This window comes from Apus apus, chromosome 14 (assembly GCF_020740795.1).
Source record: "Apus apus isolate bApuApu2 chromosome 14, bApuApu2.pri.cur, whole genome shotgun sequence".
Classification (NCBI taxonomy): domain Eukaryota; kingdom Metazoa; phylum Chordata; class Aves; order Apodiformes; family Apodidae; genus Apus; species Apus apus.
In genome coordinates this window covers 11,076,576-11,099,192 of record NC_067295.1, presented here as the reverse complement: position 1 = coordinate 11,099,192, position 22,617 = coordinate 11,076,576, and the positions used below count along the sequence as shown (strand labels likewise).

The window sequence follows — 22,617 nt, the reverse complement described above, 5'->3', positions numbered from 1 at the left end:
CGCCCGCCGGAGGTGACGCGCGGCGGGGCCATGGCTGAGGCGGCGGGGGCAGCGCGGCCGGAGGGTGCGGGGCGGTGCGGGGCGGGCAGCGCGGCCGGAGGGTGCGGGGCGGTGCGGGGCGGGCAGCGCGGCCGGAGGGTGCGGGGCGGTGCGGGGCGGGCAGCGCGGCCGGAGGGTGCGGGGCGCGGGGCGGGCAGCCGGGCAGCCAGCCGGTGGCGGCCGTGCCTCAGCCCTCGCTGTCCGTTGCAGAGTGCCCAGGGAGCAGCAGCGCCCAGGCGGGCAGGGCCGCCGCCTGCCAGGGATGCCCCAACCAGCGCCTCTGCGCTGCCGGTGCCGCCGGCCCGGACCCGGGTGAGCGGCGCCCCGAGGGGCCTGGCGGGAGGGCGGGCCGGGGGGCGGCGGGGCCGGGCCGCGACTGACCGCTCCGCTCGGCCCCGCAGCGGAGGCGGCGGAGCTGCGGGAGCGGCTGCGGCTGGTGAAGCACACGGTCCTGGTGCTGTCCGGGAAGGGCGGCGTGGGGAAGAGCACCTTCAGTGCCCTCCTGGCGCACGGGCTGGCGGCGGCTGAGGCCAGGCAGGTGCGGCGGGGTCCGGGGGGCAGGAGGGGGGTCCCGGGGGGCACCCACGGGCTGTGTCCCCGGCCCTGCAGAACACCCGGGGCGCCCGAGCGCGGTGGGACTGAGCGTATGGCCCCCCCTTCTCCTGAAGGGTTTCAGTGCGTTTCCTGAGTTACACGTGCCGTAGTGTTCTCGCCGTGGGATGCAGAGTTGGGGAGCAGCCCCGTGCACGCTTGTTTCCAGCAGGGGAGGGGGGTTGGCTGGTTTGTTTTCCAGGTTGCTCTGCTGGACATTGATATCTGTGGGCCATCGATCCCTAAAATGATGGGTCTAGAAGGGGAACAGGTAAGTGAAAGCTCGAATATGTCATTTAAAGGATTTCTGTTCGTTTTTTCGTTAAGATCTCAGGGTTTTGTAGACTTCAGGCTTCTCAAAGGGCATAAACGTTGTTGGGAAACGTGTGGCAGTGGGTAGAGAAATCAAGTGAGCTGGGGAAGTTCAGCATAACTGAGTTTGTAAAAGGGTTGTCTGCTTTCAGGATGACCAGTTCTGCCACATATTCATGGCTTCTTAAAACTTAAGTACTGTCAACGTGATTCTCTTTATCAGCCCTATAATATTTTGTATAAAGTTATAAAGTAGTGAGTAAGTTTCTTGCAGAAGTGTTGAACAGTTACTGCTCACTTCTCAGTGGAGATCTGGCCCTCCTGCAGTTCTTAACTCAGGTGCTCCAATGGAGCAGTATTGTTCCTATAGGCAGGGTATCTGTTTACCCAGTTCTGACTTAAGTTCATGTTGTGTGGAACATCTGTATTGATTTCTAGTGTAATTTTATGTATCACTTCCATTTCCAGGTTCATCAGAGTGGCTCTGGATGGTCTCCAGTGGTAAGCTGGTGTTAACTTTCAGAAAATGTTTTGGGTTTGTTTGGGCTGTGCACTGTCTTATTTAGTAAAGAAAAACAAGTAAGGGAGGAGCAGGTGATACTTCTATTAATTATTTTTCTAATGATGTAAATACCTGGATTTTATAGAATGTTGTATAAATCTAGATTCTATATAATTATGTAGAATCTGGCTGGATATAGGCTATGTAGACCAATGTTATGTATATATTGTTAATCATAATAATGCTACTTAAAAATAATGAAACTGTTTTAGAAATGTATCTCTTGTTTACTGACTTTCCTACTATCCTATGGTTAATAAATACGTGACCTGATTTCATTATTTTGGTTATCATGCAGCTGTGCAATATGTCACCTTTGCAGTGACAGACAAAAAGTATCTTACACCCCAGAAATGCCTCATTAATCTTGAGAAATGCAGGGGAAGTTCTGTAGCAGTGTTGGTTGTCTAGAGATCCCTTTTAGAGTGCGTGCTGTGAAGATGACAGCTTCAGGTTGAGAGGGAAAGCTGCTTTAGTCCTTGTTGTGCCTCCAGTGATTCCATAAACCATTGTAAATCTTGCTATAACTAGATTTTTTTCAGTCTGTGAATGTAGTTGGTGAGTGTTGCACAAAAGTTGTAGTTTCCAGTGGCCTTTGGTAAAAAAGAAGTATGGGGTTCTCTGCCTTTATTGTCTTAATATCTCCCCTCACCCCAACCTACTTTTTAAGTAAAACCTGGATTTGGAGTTGTTTTCTCTGTTCCTATTTACTGTTCTGTATGCTTGACTGAGTTTCTCTACTTCTCTTTTAGTACGTGGAAGAAAACTTAGGTGTCATGTCTGTGGGGTTCTTGCTTAGTAGTCCTGATGATGCTGTCATCTGGAGAGGACCAAAAAAAAATGGTAGGTATCAAGTGTTGTCAAGAAGATTTATATACTGGAAGGATTTAGTATCTTGAGCTCGTTTATTAACTTAAATAATTTGAGTATAGTAATATATACTTTCCAATATACTGGAAAAAAATAGTGAATCTTTGCTTATTTTCTGTAGTTGAACATACTTATCTGATGAAGTTAGAAGTTCAAATGTTGTAGGGGAGGTTTTTTTAAAGCCTTGGCAAAATAAGCATTTCTGTACTCAAGCTGACAAATCAGAAGAATGCATAACTAGACCCTAAAACACTAAATATAGGGAGATTTTATTTATTTCTCTCTTCTACGTTTTTATTCTTGTTTTTAGGGCTGATCAAACAATTTCTTCGTGATGTGGACTGGGGTGAAATCGATTACCTGATTGTAGATACCCCTCCAGGAACATCAGATGAGCACTTATCTATTGTGCAGTATCTCAGTGCAGCACACGTAGATGGTGCTGTTATAATCACCACCCCTCAGGTATGTCCACTTAGTTTCCACTGACAGAAGCATCATGGCAGTTAAAGCCAGTCCATGGTTTGGAGTGTCTTGGTTGTCTCAGGAAGTGATGGTACAGGTTCTCACAGAGTTGACTTTCTTGTTTGGTGCCTGCAGCTGGCTGGTTGATGAGCTGGGGGCTGTCTCAGTGCCGTGGGGGATCTGTGTGGGTCACTCACCCACTGAGCACTTCACAAGCAAAAGCTACCGTGGTCTGTGGTGAAGGGAAGTGCAATGTTTCACTTCCTTCTTTGTCATTGGAGTTCACATCCCTGTGAATTTGTTATTTACTTGCCAACAGCTTCATGTTCAGAAAGTCGGGAAGAAGTTTAGTTTTTAAGTGGTAAGATGTGCACTGTTTGACACAATGTGAAGTAGCCTGTTGCCTCCCGTAGGCAACTCTGTGATGTGTATTTTTAAAATAAAAATCAGGCCCTGGAGCATAATGCATCTAATAGAAATGTAGGTTTTAAAGCCTGGTTTGAAAAGCAACAGGAGATCAAACTAGCAAAAGATACCTCATGTTTCCATAACAATCAAAAGAATAAAATGTAAAGGAAGTGAAATGTTGAGGGTGATGTCAGATAGATGGTGAGGGAAGGAGAAGGGAACAGGAGAACTGAGTGCAAAGAATCTGAGGGAGTAATAAGCTATTTGAAAGTTAATTTGAAAAGTTCTTGTCCTTGCTTGCTGTGAGAATGCCAAGGATCTTTCTGTAAACTGAAAATGTGAAAAAGTTACATCTAAAGAGCAAAAGGTAAAAGATAAATATAGGAGATAAAATACGAGTCATAGTCAAGTCAGATTTGCTAGAGCACATAACAAAGGTTTATGTTCTTTAAACCACAAAGAGATGAGTAATCATTCATTATGACCTTTCTTGAAAATAGCCCTATGGATGTAACTTAATGGGTTCAGCATCAAAACATTCCAGTCAAAATGGTGTTTCCTGATGTTTGTAGGAGATATCACTGCAGGATGTTCGGAAGGAGATCAACTTCTGCCATAAAGTGAAACTGCCCATCATAGGTGTTGTGGAAAATATGAGTGGCTTTATATGTCCAAAGTGTAAGGTAGGTCTGTCTGTATCTTACAGTGGTTTCTATCTTGACACTGTTTACATATAGAACATTGCTCAAAAAATACCTTGTTCTCAGAATTGCAGTATTTTGACTCTTATTTTCATGTTGTCCCAGAATGAATCTCAGATCTTTCCCCCAACTACTGGAGGTGCAGAGAAGATGTGCCAGAACTTAAACATTTCCCTCTTGGGTAAAGTGCCTCTAGATCCCCAAATAGGTAAAGTTACTGTATTGCGCTACATTTAAAACAAGTTTTTCCCCCTATACTGATGGTATTACTGAAAAATCCTGACTTGGGCAAATCAGAATATCCAACATTTTGTCTCTTATGTAAATATCCACTTTTAGATAGAAAGACACTTTTTTAAATTACAAGTGAACTGGAACTGTGATACAACATGTGAAAAGCAGAACGTGGTAGGATAATTTCCTTAGTCTGAGTCTTGGTCTTGATTAAGGTTAGATTATGTGTCTTATTAGCTGTATAATCACATTCAAAGTACACCACCTTTTTATCTTTGGTGTAATCACCTGGAAGTGCAAACTAAATAAAATCATAACCACTATGAAGAGTATCTTGTAGACATTAAGCAGTAAAAATAGTGCTTAACTTCACTGTTACTGGCACCACCCAAATTTTGTTGTGGATAGTGAGGCGGCTTGCTTCCTTGCCCACTGGCTATTAGCAATTAATACTTGAGTTAGTGACACTGAGGAGCAGGTCAGAACTTCTGAAATAATGACTACAGGTTTCTGCTAATTAGTACTCCTTTGTAAAACTGTAAGCTGTAGTTCCAGTTATATTACTGACATAAAGGACTTCTTAAAAGGCACAGACACAAATGACTCTTTGGAAGGGTCGTAGGATAAAGGGTAAAATAAAGTTAATCTTCTCCCATTGGTTTGCTTTCATGTTTTTCCCTGTCCTTAAAGGAAAAAGTTGTGACAAGGGCCAGTCTTTCTTGTCTGAAGCACCTGAGTCTCCAGCTACATTGTCTTACAGGAACATCATTCAAAGTAAGTCTGAAAATCAGTTAGTAGCAGTTCTGCAATGTAGAAAGGTGCTGAACAGAATTAGGTTATTCTGCCACAAATAATAGAAAGAGTAGATGTGCACAGCAATTATCAGCAACAGGTGGAAATACTATGTTCAGTTCTTCTGGTCATCAGCTACCACAAGCTTTTAAAGTTGTAGCTAAGTTGTATCTGATGACTGGTTTTGATATTTGCCTCCAGGCATTAATTATCAGAGATGTGTGTCTTCTTGCTGTCACAGAGAGGTTGTGAGATCCTCAAGCAGGCCTCCTGAGGGGCATTTACCACAGCTGAGTGTGGTACAGCTGGCTAATTCTTGCCTCCACTTCTGATTGCAGTTGCACAAAAAAACCCTACAAAAACTACCTAAAGAGCCGGTGCTGTGCAACAATCAAAACGTGTGAAACAAGCAGCTGGGAAATTCCTAAACCTATTTTCATCATGATAAAGGCCTAACTTGTGAGCTTTGTACCAATAGGGAACAGAGTGATGCAGCAATAACCAGCTCCTGATGTGCAACTGAAATATAATTTATATTACTTTTTCCCTTTGCAGGAATTCAGGAATACTGTGATCAACACCATTTTCAAGAAGAAAAGATTATCTAATCTATGAATGTAGTTAATGTTTAATTATAGGAAAGTAACTTATGCCTTGATTTAATGGAAGAAATGTATTCTTTTTGTATATTGCAAATAAATTCTTCATATAAATGTTCTTCCCTTAGTTTTTTTTTCCACAGCTCAAGATTCTAGTATTTCACAGGTGATCTTGGAGCTTGCCAGAAAGCTACAAAACTGAGTGTTCGTTTGTGTTACATAGGTGCAGTCTGCATCTGGTGTCATAGTGCTAAGAAACTGAATGTGCAGTTGGTATTTGAAGACCTGCCTATACAAGATTTTATTTAGAAAGTTGAATATAAAATACCCCTGGCTGACATCAGGGTGTTGTGTCTAATGCATCTGCTGTGCTTTGTGCTGCCTTCTGTGCAGGATGAACTAGAATGCCCACTCTCTCTTACTGAGTAACATTAGTTAAGTATCTTTCAGTGGAAAAGATCTGGATTTAGAGTGAAGTTCAGTGTAGTATTTTCTCCTTTTCTTATAATTGGCATCACTTTTAAAATAAAAACCTAGAATTTACATAAGTTAATTATCGTACAAATATGATATTTTATTTATTAAAGGCATTAGAAAAAGATTAACATTTTACCTATTTATACATAACTGGCTGCTTCACGCAAGCATTCTGTGAATGTGCTACATTACTTCTACTCAATCCTAAGCCTGAGCATTAAAAAAAAACATTCAGTATCTTTCATAAGAGGCCCTTTGTGATTGTAATTCCTCTTTTTATTGAGAAATCAAAGCTCTGAGAAATCAGTATTGCATACAAAAGGGAAAGACAGTTTGATTTTGTTTATTGTTTTCCAGAGTAACACAAATGAGCATTATCTTTTGATTACATTCTAATTCTTGGTTAAGATAATCCAATAGTTTCAGGTTAGCTGTCAGATTTTTCTTGTAGAAGTTTGCTTTGTATAAACCATAAGCATTGTTATTGTCCCAATACAAACTGCTTTTTGATAAAACTTTGGAGTAACAAAGGCTCTGAACCTTTAGGAATCTAAATACTCAAACGCAGAGAACATAAAATCCTTATTTCATGCAGGCATAATTCCAGAGTGGCTTTTACTTAAATATATTAAGAGATTTTGTAAGTGAGTATTTTTACTGCTCATCCTTTTAGTTCTTCCTTATTTGATTATCTAGTGCCTGTCTTCCCGTGTTCTTCAGTGGAGTCATCTGAAATTCTCCTGGTCTGTCCTGTGGAATGAACACAGGAAGTGCAGGTGTTAGCATGACCTAGTATGTAGCAATCTTTTATGAAAAACAGGGAAGAGCCTGGTGGAAGCCTGAGGGTCAAAGATGGCTCTCCCAGCTGTGCCTAGGCAGAGGCACTGTAATACCTCAGAAGGAATCCCCCCGAGGATGTAACTTGGAGGACATTCTTCATGGGTCTTGGGAGCAGCAGGGGTGTGAAGCTGCAGCTGGCTTCTGAGAGAGCCAAGGGATGTGGGGGTACAGCCCCACCCAGCAAGTTCTCCACAGGAGGGTTATTGGAGATCCAAGACCCCTGCCAGGAGTTATTTTAAAAACTAAGAACCTGGAGAAAAAGCAAGCTTGAGACAGGTCAGCGTGTGACACTTCATGGGCTGTAGCTGACAAACCAACTCGGTACTTACTCTTGGGAACATCTGCTGTGACAAAAAGCCTTGATGTTAGTCTGCTGAGGCTTTTTTGTCCCCCTAATTTGCAGTGGATGTAGCCGTACAAATTAGCAGTCTGAAGGGAGATCCCAGCTATCACAAGAGCCTGTGGACAAAAAAAGTTCAACTGGGATAAATCCACTGCTACATACAGACTGTACATGTAACATATATGTACACCCAAGCGTGTATATTGATATATACTATATAGATATACATACATACTATAGGAGGGGGTTATTTCTTCCAATAATAAATGACATTCAAAGAGATCCATTCATATCAAACTTAGACACAATAGTTCCCTTCTACCAAATGCCTCTCTTTTTATCAAAATAGAAGGTTTTTTTGTCATTCTGTGTCTTGAAGACTTCATTATGTTCCTAAAAGTACTTACTCAAAAAAGGACCTATTCAACTGATCCCATAATAATTTCACTTTTTTTTTTAAGCCTGATTTGTGTCTTGTAAGTTTCACATCCAGATCCATAGCAAGCCTGCAGTTAGCCTGGTTAGCTGACAAATACCTTAGTATGTACAAATATGATCCTGGAACTTACAGACTTAGAAAGAGCATCAATACATACTAACAACTAGTGTTAACAGGAAGTGAAAACAGATCCTTTTGTGGTTCTATAGGCTTAGCAGCAGGCAGAACCCATCCGACTGGCCAATGAAATAACTTCCAAAAAAGGTTTTTCTTAGCCTCAGAAACAGTTTCCTGGAATCTGTCTTGTTTTCATTTGAGCAATTTGCCTTTTACAAGCTCTTGAGCAATCTGCCTCCAGTGCTAGTTAAGTTCATTCTCCAACGAGCTTTTAGTTTAGCGAAGAACCTCTGGAGAAAGACTGCTGGTTTAATTTTAACTGTTTCTTGTGCAGTGGTGCCATTTGGGGCACTAGAAGGCAGTTAATCCTTTGTAATTTATTAATACCCATAGCTAAATTTCCTGTTTCATTTGATAATAAAAGGTAATCTTGTCTGTTGCTGGTTTTGTAGCTGCACATGTCCAGGACACTTGCTTTCTTTCTTTTCAAACTGAGTTAAGGAATTGTACTTGGCATGGCTAGGAACTTGACAAAATTAATTGTATGGTCATTACCCATGCAATTAATGTTTACGGGGAAAATGTGAAGATTTCACAAACAAAATTATCTTAATGCAATATATGGGGTAAATTTCCTCTGATACTTAGAAAAGTGTGTAATGTTTTTGTACAGTAGATGGCTTGTAAATGCAGTAATGATCACATACCTACTTACAGCTCAATTGATCAATGTTTTAAGCATTATGATACTGGGTCTTTCAAAGGGGAAGGGTACCAGAGATTTAAAAGTACTGCTTTTAAGAGCAAGCAACATTCAAGTCCCAAGGAGATGGGAAAACCTGAAAGCCAGCATCACTGATTCACTTTTTGTCTTCTCCTTTTAATTTCCTTGGACTGAAATAAGTTGGGGAAAAGTAAGTTACTACAGTAAAAAGAAGTCCATAATTTTGCCAACCACTGCAGTTCCCAAGGTAGCTGAAAGAGTTGACATCTGATACCCTGGAAGAAGTGAGGCTAAAACTAATCTGTCTCAGAGTGCAGGGCTTGACTGCAGGAAACTCCTCTGATTTGTTGAAGCTGGTAGAGGGATTTTTGTATTGTTGGAAGATTTGATTTAAAACTGTTACAAAACTAACAGATCTGGGGTTTCCCTCTACTAACATGGTCTGTCAGCTGTAGACCTGTCAGTGCCCCCAGACTTACCAGCCATTTCAGCTTCAAGGAGAACAAGGTGCTGAAGAAAAACACTGTCCAAATAATTGGACAGATAATGAGGCCAAGCCAAAATATTCGAGCTTCAGCTTCAGTTGAGGTGACTATTGTAGGTACCTAGAAGGAAAATTACTAGAGCTACTAGTCACAAAGATAAAATCCACAATAAATAACAAATAAGCAGAGGAGGAAGACTGGACAAAATTACTTATTTACCTACATTTCCTTATTATATGCATGGAATTAAATTTAAATGAGAAGTAGTTTTCTGCCTGGTACCCTACTGCACATGACAAGATTTTCCTTTTAAAATGTTCTGGTCTCTGTTCACATTCAAATGACATAATTACTCCTTTTGTCAATGATAGGTTCCACTAACACTACAGATTGTTCATATTTAAAAGTCAAAGTTCTATTATCTTCAGAAATACTAAGTTAACTTTGAAATTAGATTCAAACTTTACCAAGGCCTTAGAGAAGTGCAAAACAAGAAGGCAGTGCTACAAGCAGATCTTAGGGTGAGTACTTCACTGTCTGTAGTGCAGATTTGTGACATGTAGCCTGTTTGCAAATCAAAAGTAGGGGGGAGAAGATCGGTCCAGTATCAAAAAAGCCATGGTGCTCTATTTGTGTTCTTCAGGAAAAACAAAAATCCCCAAAAGAGGCTGCAAAAAGCCCTGGCTGCAGATTTCTTCAGGTCAGCACAACTCATATTTCTGTCTTCACAGAAAGGCTCACTGTTAACTCTCCATGCTTTAAATAAGCTGAAGGAATTTTTCACAAGGTTCTGATCTTTCCTAGGTGACCAGAATTCAAAATCCCACTCCAAACCTCAGACCACTCCCCCTGCCCAGTGGTAGCTTCTGAAATACAAGCTTCACAGGTGGAAAAGAAACCCTGTAGATGCTTCCATTCTGAAAACTGAAAAGCCTTTTAGTTCATTTTCTGTATCTTGAATTCTCCATGCAAAAATAAGACTCATCTCTCCATCCATCCATCATGAGCCTTGTAAATATGGTTAAGTTACTCTATCTTGCCTGGGAAAACCCTGCAGGATGCAATAATTACAAAGTGTCTTAAATTTCTTCATTTATCCTCTAAACCAGTGATGCTGCAGAGGTCCAGAGAATAATGTTCTATCCCTTCATAGTTACTGAATGAGACAGATGTTGTGAGTCAATAGAAGGGTTTGATCACCTGTATCCCAAATTACTGACAAATTACTCAATGGTGATGTTCCATTAGCAGTATTTGGGAGAAAAAAAGTCAATGCACCTGAGAACAACACTACACCTAAAAGACCTAGTTAACTTGATGAGTAGGATTACAAAAGGCTGCAGTCAGTCCAAAGGAGAGTTGTGATGTTTGGAATCTAAGTGAAAGAATTGCTTTTTTTCCAGCAAACCTCAGCAGAAGCCTGGCCTTCGAGGTTTAACCTCTGTTGCATCAGCCCACCAGGAATTAGCTGCTTAGTTTTGGTGAGTGACTTGGAATATTTCTATTAAAAAGCTTGTAGAGGGCTGGGGAATGCCTGACCCTGGGAAGTAAGAGAGTCATGTGTATTTCAGGACCTTGCTATGACAAAGTGCTTTTCATAGATAAGCCAGGCAAAAAAATCACAGTCCACCTTAATTATATGTTCCTTCTCATGGTACTGTGATTTTCACCAAGGTACCTCTTGCCAGAATTTTTGGAAGGCTTTAGCCCATACGGGTGAATCAACCTTGTATTTCTAGTCTAGAATTAAAAAATGGTAATGAGTAAACTAGGCTGGCTCGTTTTACAGAAATAGTCATTTTATGGATGTTATTGTTTTGAAGTTCTAAGAAAGCTCTTGCTTACTCCCTCGATGGACCTAAGAAAATACGAAGGTCTGCTAGTTTCCTTGCTTTCACGCAGGCTTGCCTCGCCTCGTGAGATGTCACTGAGATTTCAGGCGAACGTGAACATTTGTTTTCCTCTGCCCGCGGCTGCTAGAGGGCACTGCAGGCCAGTCTTGGGGGTTGGACCGCGGCTCAGCTCCAGGCTGAGCGCTCGGCTGGATCGGCTGCAGAGGGATGTGCTAGCGAGCAGATCTTGCAAGTGTTGCTCGGCTCGGCCCGTGCCTGGATGGGGCTGTGGAGAGCATGTGAGCAGGGGAAAGCAAAAGCTCGCAGTGTTGGCTCTGGTAGAGATGCCAAGAGACATCCTGAAGCTTTTTTTGCTCAGGGTGTTTGGGGGAGCACTAGCAGTATCAGAATTGATCTGGGTTCTATTCCCCACCATGTTCTGTGAGCATGAATAAAATATTCATTGTTAAACACTGGATTTGAACTACTCAGCATTGCTTTCAATATAGATCTTTCCTGAAAAAGATTCCACACGGGGATTAACTATGGGAAGATGTGTTTGCTATAAGATGTCTTCACTAGGAAAACTACCAGAAGCATTCCATTCCAATAGTACCATGCAAGGAATATTTATTCTGCTGACACGCGTGGTGACAATGTGATGACAAGGTTGTGAGACCTCTTTTGTTCTGAGTGCTTCCTGGATGTGACATGGGCTGTGCTTGCAACTGAGTAAATTGCTGCTTCTATAGGGCTGGATAAAAGTTAACTGTTACAAAGGAGCTGTATTTGTTACTTTATTTGATTTAGTATCAGCTTTACAAGCTTCCCTGTGAGTTCTGTTTGTCCTATGCCTACTTTTATTAAAATACTTACCCTTTTTGCTTCAAACATCCAGTGACTTTTTCCATCTTCATCAATCTGGTTCCACCAACGCAAACCAACCAAGAGTCTTCCTGTCACGTTCTAGTGACAGAAACAATTATTTGCATTAATCGGTTGGATAATTCACTCGTCAAACTAACATTTTAAAAAAAGACAAGGCTGTGTGAACATCATATTCTTTATCAAATACTTAAATTAGTTCTAAAAGCTGTGCCTGATTGAGCAGTGGTCACTAAGGATGGGTTAGTTACCACAAATTAAGAAGCCCATTTTCCTCTTCTAATATAATAATTAGCACAATAGCACTGATTTAGGTAAGAAATTATAGGGTGTGTCTCTTCTAAGTCAATTAGTTGCAGAAGCCCCCAATACACACACCTCTAAGTAAAAGAGGCAAATCCTGAATGAAAACATACTGAAAAAAAGATGGAAGAGTAATTATAAGCAAGTGAGCAAGGTGCATGGAATCAAGCAAACAGATTAAGAAAAGATTTCTGCACCTGGGTGAATACTAGAAGTTTTCAGTGTACTGAAGATGCTTCCCTGCTTCACTTCTACAAAACAAAAGCCTTATTCCACACTTGGAGCCCCTGGGATTCTGGGCTGGCCTGACCCACCTGCTTGCTCTAGGGCACCCATGCTGTACCAGGGCTTCCAGGAGCTCTGTACCTGCTGGGTCTGGGAGCAGTATTGCAGCTTTGGACATCCTTTGGCATCTGTTACTGAAAGCCAGTATTCTGGCTTGTTTTTAAGAAGGAAAGCATACAGACAAATCTACCTATGGCAAGGCCATTTTTCCACCATATTAGTAGCTCCCATCAGCAATAGAGAACATGGTGATAAACATTAACTAAGACAGGTAAATGTCTTAATTAAAACAGACTAGTTATTTAATGACTGAACAGATCATAACGTCATTGTCACTTTTGCTAATATAGATTTCCTTTTTGTTTTATTTAATGGTACACAAAATACTTTCAAAAGTAATAACTATTCAGGGTGATCTTACCTTAACTGACCAAAAGTCAAAGGATAGAAGGAGGAGAATAGTGACAAAACAGGCAACAAAGCTGTTGCTGAACCAGTCACAGAACAAGTAGGTAACAATAGCACTCACTCGGAAAAACAGGTGGAAAAAGGTGGCCAGTGGGTGCCTAGGAAAAAAAACCAAAACACACAGTACTTGAGAAGTTATGGGACAAAAAGAAATGTATCAGTATTTGCTAACAGTTTGGTATAACACAACTATTTCTAGTCTGTAATGGTATTCTGGTTTGTATCTGCTATTATTTCATACGTTGATGTTTATCTTCATTGTCAAAGCAACAGTGTTTCCAATATCCAACCTTCAATCTAAAGCTGAAAGATGGAATGTGTCGTTCATGTCAAAACTTTCACAAAGAACAAAATCTAGAGTCTTTTCCCAGTTTCTTTGGTACCACATGAAGGAATTTAGTGGTTGTGTTCAACACTGTACTCTAAAATCCTCATCATTTCATGAAATAAATCAGCATTGCAAGGCACAAAAGAATTGAGACAGGTCTTAGCCTTTTCAGAACTATTTTGAAAACAAGAACAGGAACTCTGAAACTTAAAACATAATTAAAAATAATACAGCTGTTGGGAATAAGATAAAATGGGCCTTCATATGTAATGTCTGAAACCAAACAATTCTTTTTACAGATGAATTACAGTTTGAGAATCTAACAGTTCTTATAAATGAATGTTCATTAATTTTACTAGAAAATTTGTTTTCCTCATTTAAAAAAAAAAAAAAAAATTGTCCATAACAAAATAAAGGGGAATTTCAGTGGAAGAAGAAACTATATGGCCTGGAATATTGGCCTGTACAGTAAGGCAGGGGGTTTGAAGAATGTTGTAATGAGCACAGTACAATTTGCAGGGTAATATGTCAAGTACAAAAACTTATTCTGTACAGTTTGTGTTATTACTTTCAAGTGGCTCTTAACTAGAGACTATTGCATTTAAGTAACTTTTCTTCCCTTGAAGCTGAGAGAATAAAACTGGTTTTCTGAATAAGATTTTTTTTTTAATTCAGTGATTGTCTCATTAAGCTTCTCCTGTAAACAATTGACAGTAGTATAGCCTATGTCATAATTAACTATTAAACTATTAAATTTATTGTATTACTTTTTATAGTAAAATTATACATACAATATATACAGAATTGTAATTGTTGATAAACTTAATAGCTATTATAATTTACAAGAAAAATATAAACTTAAATTATAACAGCTATTCTATAGCTGTTTAACCATTTTGCTAATTACCTATTCTGAAATGGCAACACTGTGCTGGTAATACTACACACACATGACTGGAAAAGCAAGAATGACACACAGCTGCAGTTTATATTTACTCCTGATCAAGCCTGTGTTAACCTCAAACTTTCCAAAAACTACCTCTGACTTCAAACTAAACACATGACATTTTAAGCCAAAGGAGCTTTTTCTGCCATAAGCAGGCAGGTGGGTGGGTGCAGTGGAGGGGATATGTGCTATGTCAAAAACAGAGTGCCTTGCTACTTCAAGTCTTGATCTCATTCAGTAGATGTAGAAGCTGATTACACGGGTGGTATCTTGTGTCAATACAAGTTATAGGTCACAACCCTAAAGTGCTTCAGGGTAGACTGAGCTCTTATAACTGTACCAGAGCTTCAAAAGTGAAAGCAGCTTTGTAGAAATTTGGAAGTCAGATGATGAATTGCTATTCAGATGCTGAATCCGTTCCAATAAAGGACTTGGAAGGGTTTTTATTGAAAATAGTACATGAGCAAGAGGCTCACATTTATTACAGTGCTACACCCTATGGAATATCAGTCCTCTCACCAGGATGTGGTTAGCCAAGCCAAAGACACAGACTTGCATGCTCTTGTCCTATGGAAGCAATGTAGAGATATATAAAAATTTGCACCTCATTCTTTGGGCAGCTCTCTCAATCTTGGAAAATGTCTACCTATATATGCTTTTAAAAGTATCCTGAAACTAATGGAATTCAGTAAATAAACTGGTTGCTTCCTCACTGAAGAAAACTGTGTTTTCTTAATTCACAGCTACCAGGTGAAAATTATAGCTCCTATATGTGAACATAATTTTTAATAAAGAGATATCAGGTAGATAAAACTGTCTTTTAAAACCTAAAGCTAAACATAACATAAACAGCCCAAAGCTGAGGAATCCACCACTTCCCCAGAGAGATTATTACAATGGCTGACTGATCTCATTGTGAAAAAATTCTGTGTCTAATTGGAATCTCCCCAGGAGTAACCTGTAGCCATCACCCCTTGTCTTTTCCATATAACTCCTTGTAAAAAGGGAGTCTCCATCTTCTTGGTAGCCACCTTTCAAGTACTGGTACAAGTGGTGATGTGGTCTCTCCTGAGCCTTCTTTTCTCCAGGCTAAACAAAGCTACTTCTCTTAGCTGAGAGAACTAAATCACTATCCACATACCTTTTGCTTTTAAGGAGCACTTGCATATACCTTGGAGAATCACAGAAGCACAACATGTCATTTGAGTTCAAGATGTATGAAATGGGGATAAAGTTAAAATGGTGGAAACATGTTGTTATGCCCTCTGATAAGACAACAACATTTTGCAGCCATGGGTGTGTTCCAGGCTTGTTTGAGCAAGATTTTTCAGAAATATGAAGACAAACTTCTGTGTCAACAATGTAAGGAGTTTCATTTCTGTATTGCACAGCGGAAGGGTTTTTTAGTTATGAGATCATTTTTTGGTATTGTCACAGTGAAGGCAAGAAGAGCAGTCTCTAAAGAAGTATCCACACAAAGTGGATCAATTAATGGTATGATTTACTGATACTTTGCCTGTCTCCATCATCAGGTAGCATGAACTGGTGGGAACAAATCTCTAAAGTAACTGCTGCTGTGGACCTCCTACAAACATTTCATGGTGGTTTCACTTTATGCTAACTCAAGTCTGGTCACATCAACTGAATCTGTGCCTCCCATACTCAAGACACATTCCTAAGCATATTTCCCAGTATAGTTTAATCCTTTAGGTTATGTTCTCCAAGACTGCACCAAGATAAAATCTTTATTTAAAACATGTGCTGCTGCTAAAGCACAGAAACAAAGCAACTCTGGGAATGATAACCTTGTGTCATGGCTGACTTCTCATATAGTTGCAATGTCTGATGCACTGGAAGGGCAGAAATGCTTTGCCAGACACTAGTAAAACTGTTTAATTGTATTGTAAAGCTACATGATTGCTTGCTCGTGGATCTTGGATAACGTTTGTGTTAAGCTTAATATCTCTTTTTTGCTTACATACAGGAAATATTAACGTAATGGATCAGAGTAAACTGGGGAAAGGTGGAAGGGAATAAAGCAACATAAACCAAAGCTGGTTATTGTTGATGAATGCATGCATATGTGTAATTTCTTTTGACATAAAACTTTTCCCTGACAGTGTTTGGAGATTCTTCAAAAGCCACTGGTGGAACAGAAGGTCTGTTGCCTGAAACTTTGTTGTGACAGAGCTGCTGAGTGCCACCTCTGGTACCTAACAGTAGGCTGCTTAAGCTGACATGAGATGGATCAGCAGGAAGGGCTTCCTTAAGCAAAAGCAACAAGGATAAGATACAGTATATTCCACATCCTGTGGTAGGAAAGGATGATAGTTTTATTGCAAATAACCTGCTGTTTCCCTTCAGCCAGGTGTGGGATGCAGTGCCAGCACTCCGCTCCACAACCTGTTTGGCTGGAGGTGGGAGCTCTCTCCACTTCTCCAGCTCTAACAAAAACGCTGGTTGGTTGGGTTGGGTTTGGTTGGGTTGGGTTGGGGTGTTGTTGTTGTTGCTTGGTGGTTTTTTGTGCTGTGTGGTCTCTGAGTGTGCAGCCCTCCTGGTCCCGCTGCCAGGGCCGCCGCCTCCCCCGCCCGGGCCGAGGCTCCCATGCCTCCCCGGGCACCCTGTTCCCTGAAATAAAAATATGGGAATGAAGTGTTTAAACGGAGTATTTTGGCGGGTGGGTCCAGCTGGCGCAGCACGGGCTGCCCAGGCCCGGCTACCTCAGGCGGGCACCGCGACGCTGAAGCCTCCGGGGCCCGCTCCGCTCCCCGCGCCGTTACCTGATCTTTGCTTTCCGCAGCGCCAGCTCCTCCTCGCTCCCCAGGTCGAGGGACACATCCTCGGTATCGTCCACCAGCGCCTGCGGCGAGGAGCCCGTTAGCGGGGAGGGGACCGGGAGAGCCGCAAAACCGCACCCCCCGCACAGCCCGCAGCCTCTACCTGCTTCATCCTCCGCCCCGCCGGGCCCGGGCCCGCAGCGCGGTTGCCGGGCGCGGCCGTTGCGAGCCCGGGGGGTGTTCCGGGGAAAAGGCTCCGGCGCTGCGCCCGCGGGGCGGGAAGCGCGGGCTCGGCGGCCCCTCAGGGCTCGGCGGTGCCTCAGGGCTCGGCGGCCCCTCAGAGCGGCGGTGCCTCAGGGCTCGGCGGTGCCTCAGGGCTCGGCGGTGCCTCAGGGCTCGGCGGCCCCTCAGAGCGGCGGCCCCTCAGGGCCCGGCAGCGCCTCAGGGCCGGTCCCGGCGAGGAGAAGCTGCCTCGGGCCCTGAGACCGAGGCGCCCTCCCCTGCCGCCCCCCGGCCCGGCCCGACGAGCTCTCGGCTCTTGCCTTTGCCTTGGCCGGGGCGGCCGAAGAGGCTCGGCCCGAGGCCGCGGGCCTGAGGAGCCGGCGCGCTTTGCTCAGCATCTTGAGGCACCTGCTGCAGCGGGGATGGCTGCTCGCCCAGCAAGCGCGCCTGGGCAGGGCTGCTTAGGTCTCGTGCTGAAGATCCACCTCAGAAGGAAAAAGTGGAGACAAAGGTGAAAGCAGATGTCCAAACCAGGGCTTGAGCCGGTCCCCACAGCCGGTTGTCCCGCCAGCGCTGGGCCCGGGCCCTGCCCCGCAGCCTGAGGGGCAGCCCCGTGGGGCTGCAGCCCTGGGGCACCGCGGCTGTCCCGCAGGTAGCTCTGCCCTCCGGTTAAGGGCTTCTGCTTTGGTTTAAATTGCAGATGGATGATGCGGCAGAGTTAAGGAAGCAGAGAAGTGAAACGAGCTTCAGGGTGTGAGTAGAGGTTTCACAATAGTGGAGGGGAATCGCCCAGTCAGCCAAGTATGAAGTGGAGGATCAAGGAATACCTAATAAATAGAATATTTGTAGATCAGACTAGCTACTAGCATTAAATAAGCCTGGAAAATAATAACTTCCTAGCCCTTCTTAGAACATTCTACTAAACCAGAATGTATCTGTTAAGTAAGTACAGAATTTACTAAGGTGAACTTTTTAAAAACCAACTGGAGGGTAGCTTTGTGCAAGATCTGTTATTACAGCAAAACAATACCTAATGCATCAGAAAAAACTGGTAGGACTTAGTAGGATTTGTAATTGTAGGGTGGGAAAATATGTGTTTTATGTCTAATATTGTGGCCTTGGTAGTATTAAAACAACACTTTGTAGTGTGTCAGTAAATACAGCAGACTTACACTAAAAAAGTGAATAGGCAGCCTGTAATTTGATGGGATGGCTCATGGTAGCCTACAATATTACAAAGTATTTCAGTAGGTTTTCCCACCTAAAGAAGGTACAAATGGGCATCTATCATGAGATATGATTATTTAAGTAATTTTGTTCATGCCTGAACCTGACCTCTGTTTACTGCTTGTATCTGCTTATGAGCAACATACTAACAATAACTGAGATATAACTGACATCTGACTCAGAAGCAGTTCCTGCAACTGCACTGACAGACACGTTAAGCAGAGGGAGGCCTCTTGTCTTTTTGACTGCCAGGTTATTCATCTCAGCTACTGTATCAATCAGCTCTTCTTTCACATCTCAGCACAGTTCTGCCAGTTAATCAGATGGTTTGAAGTTAGTAATCCCATAACATTGCTCTATGGTCTGAGCTGTTGCATTTGTTGTTCTAAGGCACCAGAAAATAACTGTGTGCTGTGTTCCTTAACAGATAAAACAGTACTTGCTTCTAAGGGAGAGGTGACAGCCTCTCACAACTTTAGGTGTCTGATTTACTACTCTGGAGCTGCTAACTGATTTCATTAGAGATTAAATGGTGCAACTAAAAAAGAAACAGAACCTGTGTTCTGTGTTTTAATCCTTGTCTCTGCTGATTGGTTGTAGGGATTATCTGTTTTCCTAACAAATGTTACTAGATAATCCCACAGAAGACTATCACTATGTTGTCCCAAAATGGGGTCCATTTACCAGGTGTGCAATAATTCAATCCACACAGAGGTAGCTCTTTATTCCAGTCCTGTGCAGAAAGAGGTGCTAGGTGGCAAGTCCACAAAGCCAACACACCCCATATAGAAAACTATGGCATATTTATCCCATTTAACAAGCATTGAGATCCACCTTTATTTACACTTGCCGGTTAGTAACTTAACACTACGGGTCTCCTTGGTTAATTGTACTCCCCACTTCTGTTGCAAAGCACAGTGTCCTTTTAAATCAAGGTGCATGTTCTGTGACAAGTGGTCTTGACTGGGGAGGGGAATGTTCTTGAGTCTGTGGTCTTGATCCACCTCTGCCCTCTTTAGTTTCTGTTGATTTCTGCTGACCTCATGCCTTGTAGCACGTTTTCTTCTTTATCTCTCAAGGTTCTTCAGGATATTGTTATTAAGATATGCAAGCTAGAGTCCTTGTTATTTCTGTAATTCTTCAAGGCTGTTACATAGGCCTTTACCAGCTTCTGGTATTCCTCAAAAATCTCCCCTTTGTCATAAAGTACAGCATGCAAATGGTTTTAGTTATATTCTCTAAAGAGCTATGTCAAATTATGTGTGATTATTCAAGGTATTATATAGGTTACCATTTTCTTTTAAAGCAAATTAAGAGGTAGAAAGAATCCTTGGTCACAAGTGGAATCATTGGTCAAAACAAGAATTACCTCATTCAAACAAAGAATTAACTCATCATGCAATTATTAGAAAAGCATTCTTCCTATTTTTAAAGTAAATACATCCCAACAAAACCTGATTAGAATTTGCCAGCCTTTTCTAGGATTTTGCAGACCAGACTCTCCTATATCACCGATTTTTAAGTGTTCTGATTTAATTACAAAGTATTTGAACACTGGAAAGATTAGCAACATCCTAAAAGTGATACAAGTCCTCAAGTACTGCTTCAACAGCAGAAAATGTAAAGATAGTTACACTTAACTTATGAATTGTGGTTTGGTTTCCAGGCTTTTGTACACAGGAAAACCTTTACCATTATGAAATATATTAAGATTTCACTAGATTGCTGACTGAAACATATAGCATGGAACAGTTCAAAACTGTATCATTTGCTGCTGTGTGTTTGCCATGACTTTACAGGCAGTCCTGCCCCAGAACAGATAAAGACCTTTCTATCGCAGAGAGCACTAACAATGTCAAAGGCTTGGTGTGAATAACTAAGAAATATCTCTTGCTCTGTTTCAACAATAAATGGAATCTCCTCCTCCAAGATGAATATGGAGTTTTTGTCATGTGATTAGTGTTAAGTCAGATGATTTCCCGTCTTTGGACCATTTCCTGGAATTGCTTCTTGGCACAGAATCAGAGACATGCCCTGTAAACTGCACAGGGATATCTTGAGTAACTTGGCAGTTGTTATTCTGACTAAAGTATCTTGGTGGTGTTTACAGTTAAGCATTTTGTCCCCCTGAATATTGGAAAATATTGTTAATCTAACTTTCACCTCACTGGCATCAGATACGCTTACAGGGTTTGTTGGAGTTTCAATAAAATGTTTACACTTTTAGGAGATAGACCAAATTAGAGACTGTATTAAATAGATTACTTTCTTAATAGCATCACCTTCTAATCAAATTGTAAAATTTTATCTCCTGCTTTGGCTCGGAGTTAATTTCCATGGAATCTTTTGGCTGTCCTTACTGGGATTGTTTACTTGGCAGCCCTGTGTTAGGGAAGTAGCCACAGCATTTGGCAGATGGGGAGAGTGTCTTTTAGTTGGGTGATACGTAGCAATACAGTCTCAGCAGAGCCATCAGAAAGGAACTGTTAACCAAAAGATATGTCAAAGCTGAAGGGGTTTGGACCCTAAATATAAATTGAAATTAAAAAAATTAATCTCTATTCAACCTTCATTTAGTTATGTCTAAAAAGACATAAGTAGTCTTTTAGGATCTCGAAAAAGAAGTATAAATACCCGTTATTGCACAGAAACTGGTTTTGATTCCAAAAACTGTAGTAGTACCTGTGTTCCTTTCAGTGAGGGGAGAAAATAAAATAAAATGAGAAAATAAAATAAAATAAAATAATAAAATAAAAAACCCCAACCTAAACCAAACATTACATCTTTTATTTAAATAACTTATCCTCTGTATTCTCTGTGTGACTTTAGGCCTTATTTAACTCCTGCTGTAGAAATCTCTAGTGCAGTTACCTGGGAGACAAAATGCTTTGCAGTTATTAATGAGGTTACTTCAGTAACTTCTTCTCTTGAGAGTGTGCAGTGTTCACTTAGAGACAGCCAAAACAAAGGCAGACCAAAGCAGTCATCAGCTGTCTTCCAGCTTGAGGAGCATTGCTTTCCAGCCCTTGGATGCAGACTTCTTAATGTGTTTAGCTTTATACATCTCTTGATATGTACAAGGCTTCAGCCATTCTTAGCTGAAGTTCTTGGTACTTGTTGCTTCTGCGAATAATCTTTTATTTCTCAGTTTGGGAACTCCAAAAATAAGGAACTGTTTTGAACACCTGTCAAAAGTTTGGTTTAAGTGACTTCATAGATGCACTCTGGTAAGCAGGGATAGGATCCATTTCCCAGAGTGGCAACATTCTGATTTCACCAGAAGAGGTGTTTGGATCCCTTGCCTCCCTTGCTGTACAAATTTTAAAGGCCTGTTCACACTTACACCAGTATTCACTACCTGTTCAGACTTAGCCAGTTCTCTATAGGCTTGCTGGGGTGTGGGAGAAGTAATCTAAACCTGTTAAATGAAAGCCCTGAAGGGTAGCAAACAGTTGAGAAACCTAGTACAACAGGAATAGGAAAAATTGAGTGCTGTTGCTTCTGCTCTTTTTTTTTTTTTTCTGCAAAAAAAGAAGTTGGAGTTGCTTATAAAAGCTGTAAACTGCTTATTTATTCGTTGGTTGGTTGTTTTTTTTCTTAGCTGCTAGTGATACCTACATAGTCTTGTTCAGGTCTCTGTGGTTCTTGCTGGACAACTCTTCAACCACTGCTTTCACTGGCAATGTCTACTTCATCTTTTGTTGTGGAGGATGTGGTTAAACATCTTTTGCTGTATTTACTTGCATTTGTTGTTCTTATTTTGAACTTACGTTGGGGGGGTGGTAAAAGCAATAACTTTCTGAGAAAAAAAATAGAATATAGGCAAAACACAAGAGAAGTAAGAAAGGATTTGTAATCTGGTGATGCAAAGAAGTGAGAAACCTACACCTATAGTTCTTAGTTATTTTGAGCTGCAGATTTCTGTGAAGCAGACTGTGGTCTCTTCTACAGCATTGTTATTTAATAGTACCTTTCCTTAATTTGTTTATACATTTTTCTGTAGTTCACTAAATAGCTTCAGCTCCCTAAGTTACCTTGTACTCGAGCACAGGGAACATGATAGGGTACCTGAGAAATTAAAATTCACAAAATATATACTTTCTTTACGTCTGAATCATACAAAGAGTTAGAGGTGCTCAGGATTGGTCTTTAGGTAAGCTGGATCCCCCATATAAGCCAGAGGAACATTAAGTGCCTTGAAATGGGGTCTAGCACACGAACTGCAGGTTCTTTACCAGATATACCAGGTACTACTGGAGATAGCTGGCTCTATATGCACTACTCAGCTCTGAACATCTCCTGGAGGTAGGGATCCAGCCTCTTTTGGCAAAACCAAAAGCAAGGTT

General features: G+C 41.5%; 2 protein-coding genes across 4 annotated transcripts; one reads left to right on the top strand and one right to left on the bottom strand.

Annotated features, from left to right (window-relative positions):
• NUBP1 (NUBP iron-sulfur cluster assembly factor 1, cytosolic) lies at window positions 1-5,691 on the top strand. The gene is made up of 11 exons (XM_051632485.1): window positions 1-64; window positions 250-351; window positions 441-577; window positions 833-901; window positions 1,411-1,443; window positions 2,257-2,347; window positions 2,685-2,839; window positions 3,820-3,930; window positions 4,054-4,156; window positions 4,873-4,956; window positions 5,530-5,691. The coding sequence occupies exons 1-11, from the start codon at window positions 31-33 to the stop codon at window positions 5,580-5,582; spliced, it is 972 nt and encodes a 323-aa protein (XP_051488445.1). The 5' UTR covers window positions 1-30; the 3' UTR covers window positions 5,583-5,691.
• A 686-nt stretch (window positions 5,692-6,377) lies between these two features.
• On the bottom strand, window positions 6,378-17,144 carry TVP23A (trans-golgi network vesicle protein 23 homolog A). Of its 3 annotated transcripts, none has more exons than XM_051632506.1 (7): window positions 16,986-17,140; window positions 16,826-16,905; window positions 12,725-12,869; window positions 11,707-11,796; window positions 8,993-9,118; window positions 7,220-7,349; window positions 6,378-6,800 (listed from the first exon to the last, which is right to left on the bottom strand). In XM_051632506.1, the coding sequence occupies exons 1-7, from the start codon at window positions 16,992-16,994 to the stop codon at window positions 6,739-6,741; spliced, it is 642 nt and encodes a 213-aa protein (XP_051488466.1). In that variant the 5' UTR covers window positions 16,995-17,140; the 3' UTR covers window positions 6,378-6,738. The 3 variants fall into 3 exon arrangements, with proteins under 3 accessions (XP_051488466.1, XP_051488467.1, XP_051488469.1); XM_051632507.1 differs by having other exon boundaries at window positions 12,833-12,869; XM_051632509.1 differs by lacking the exon at window positions 8,993-9,118 and having other exon boundaries at window positions 16,986-17,144.
• Window positions 17,145-22,617: the final 5,473 nt, after the last annotated feature.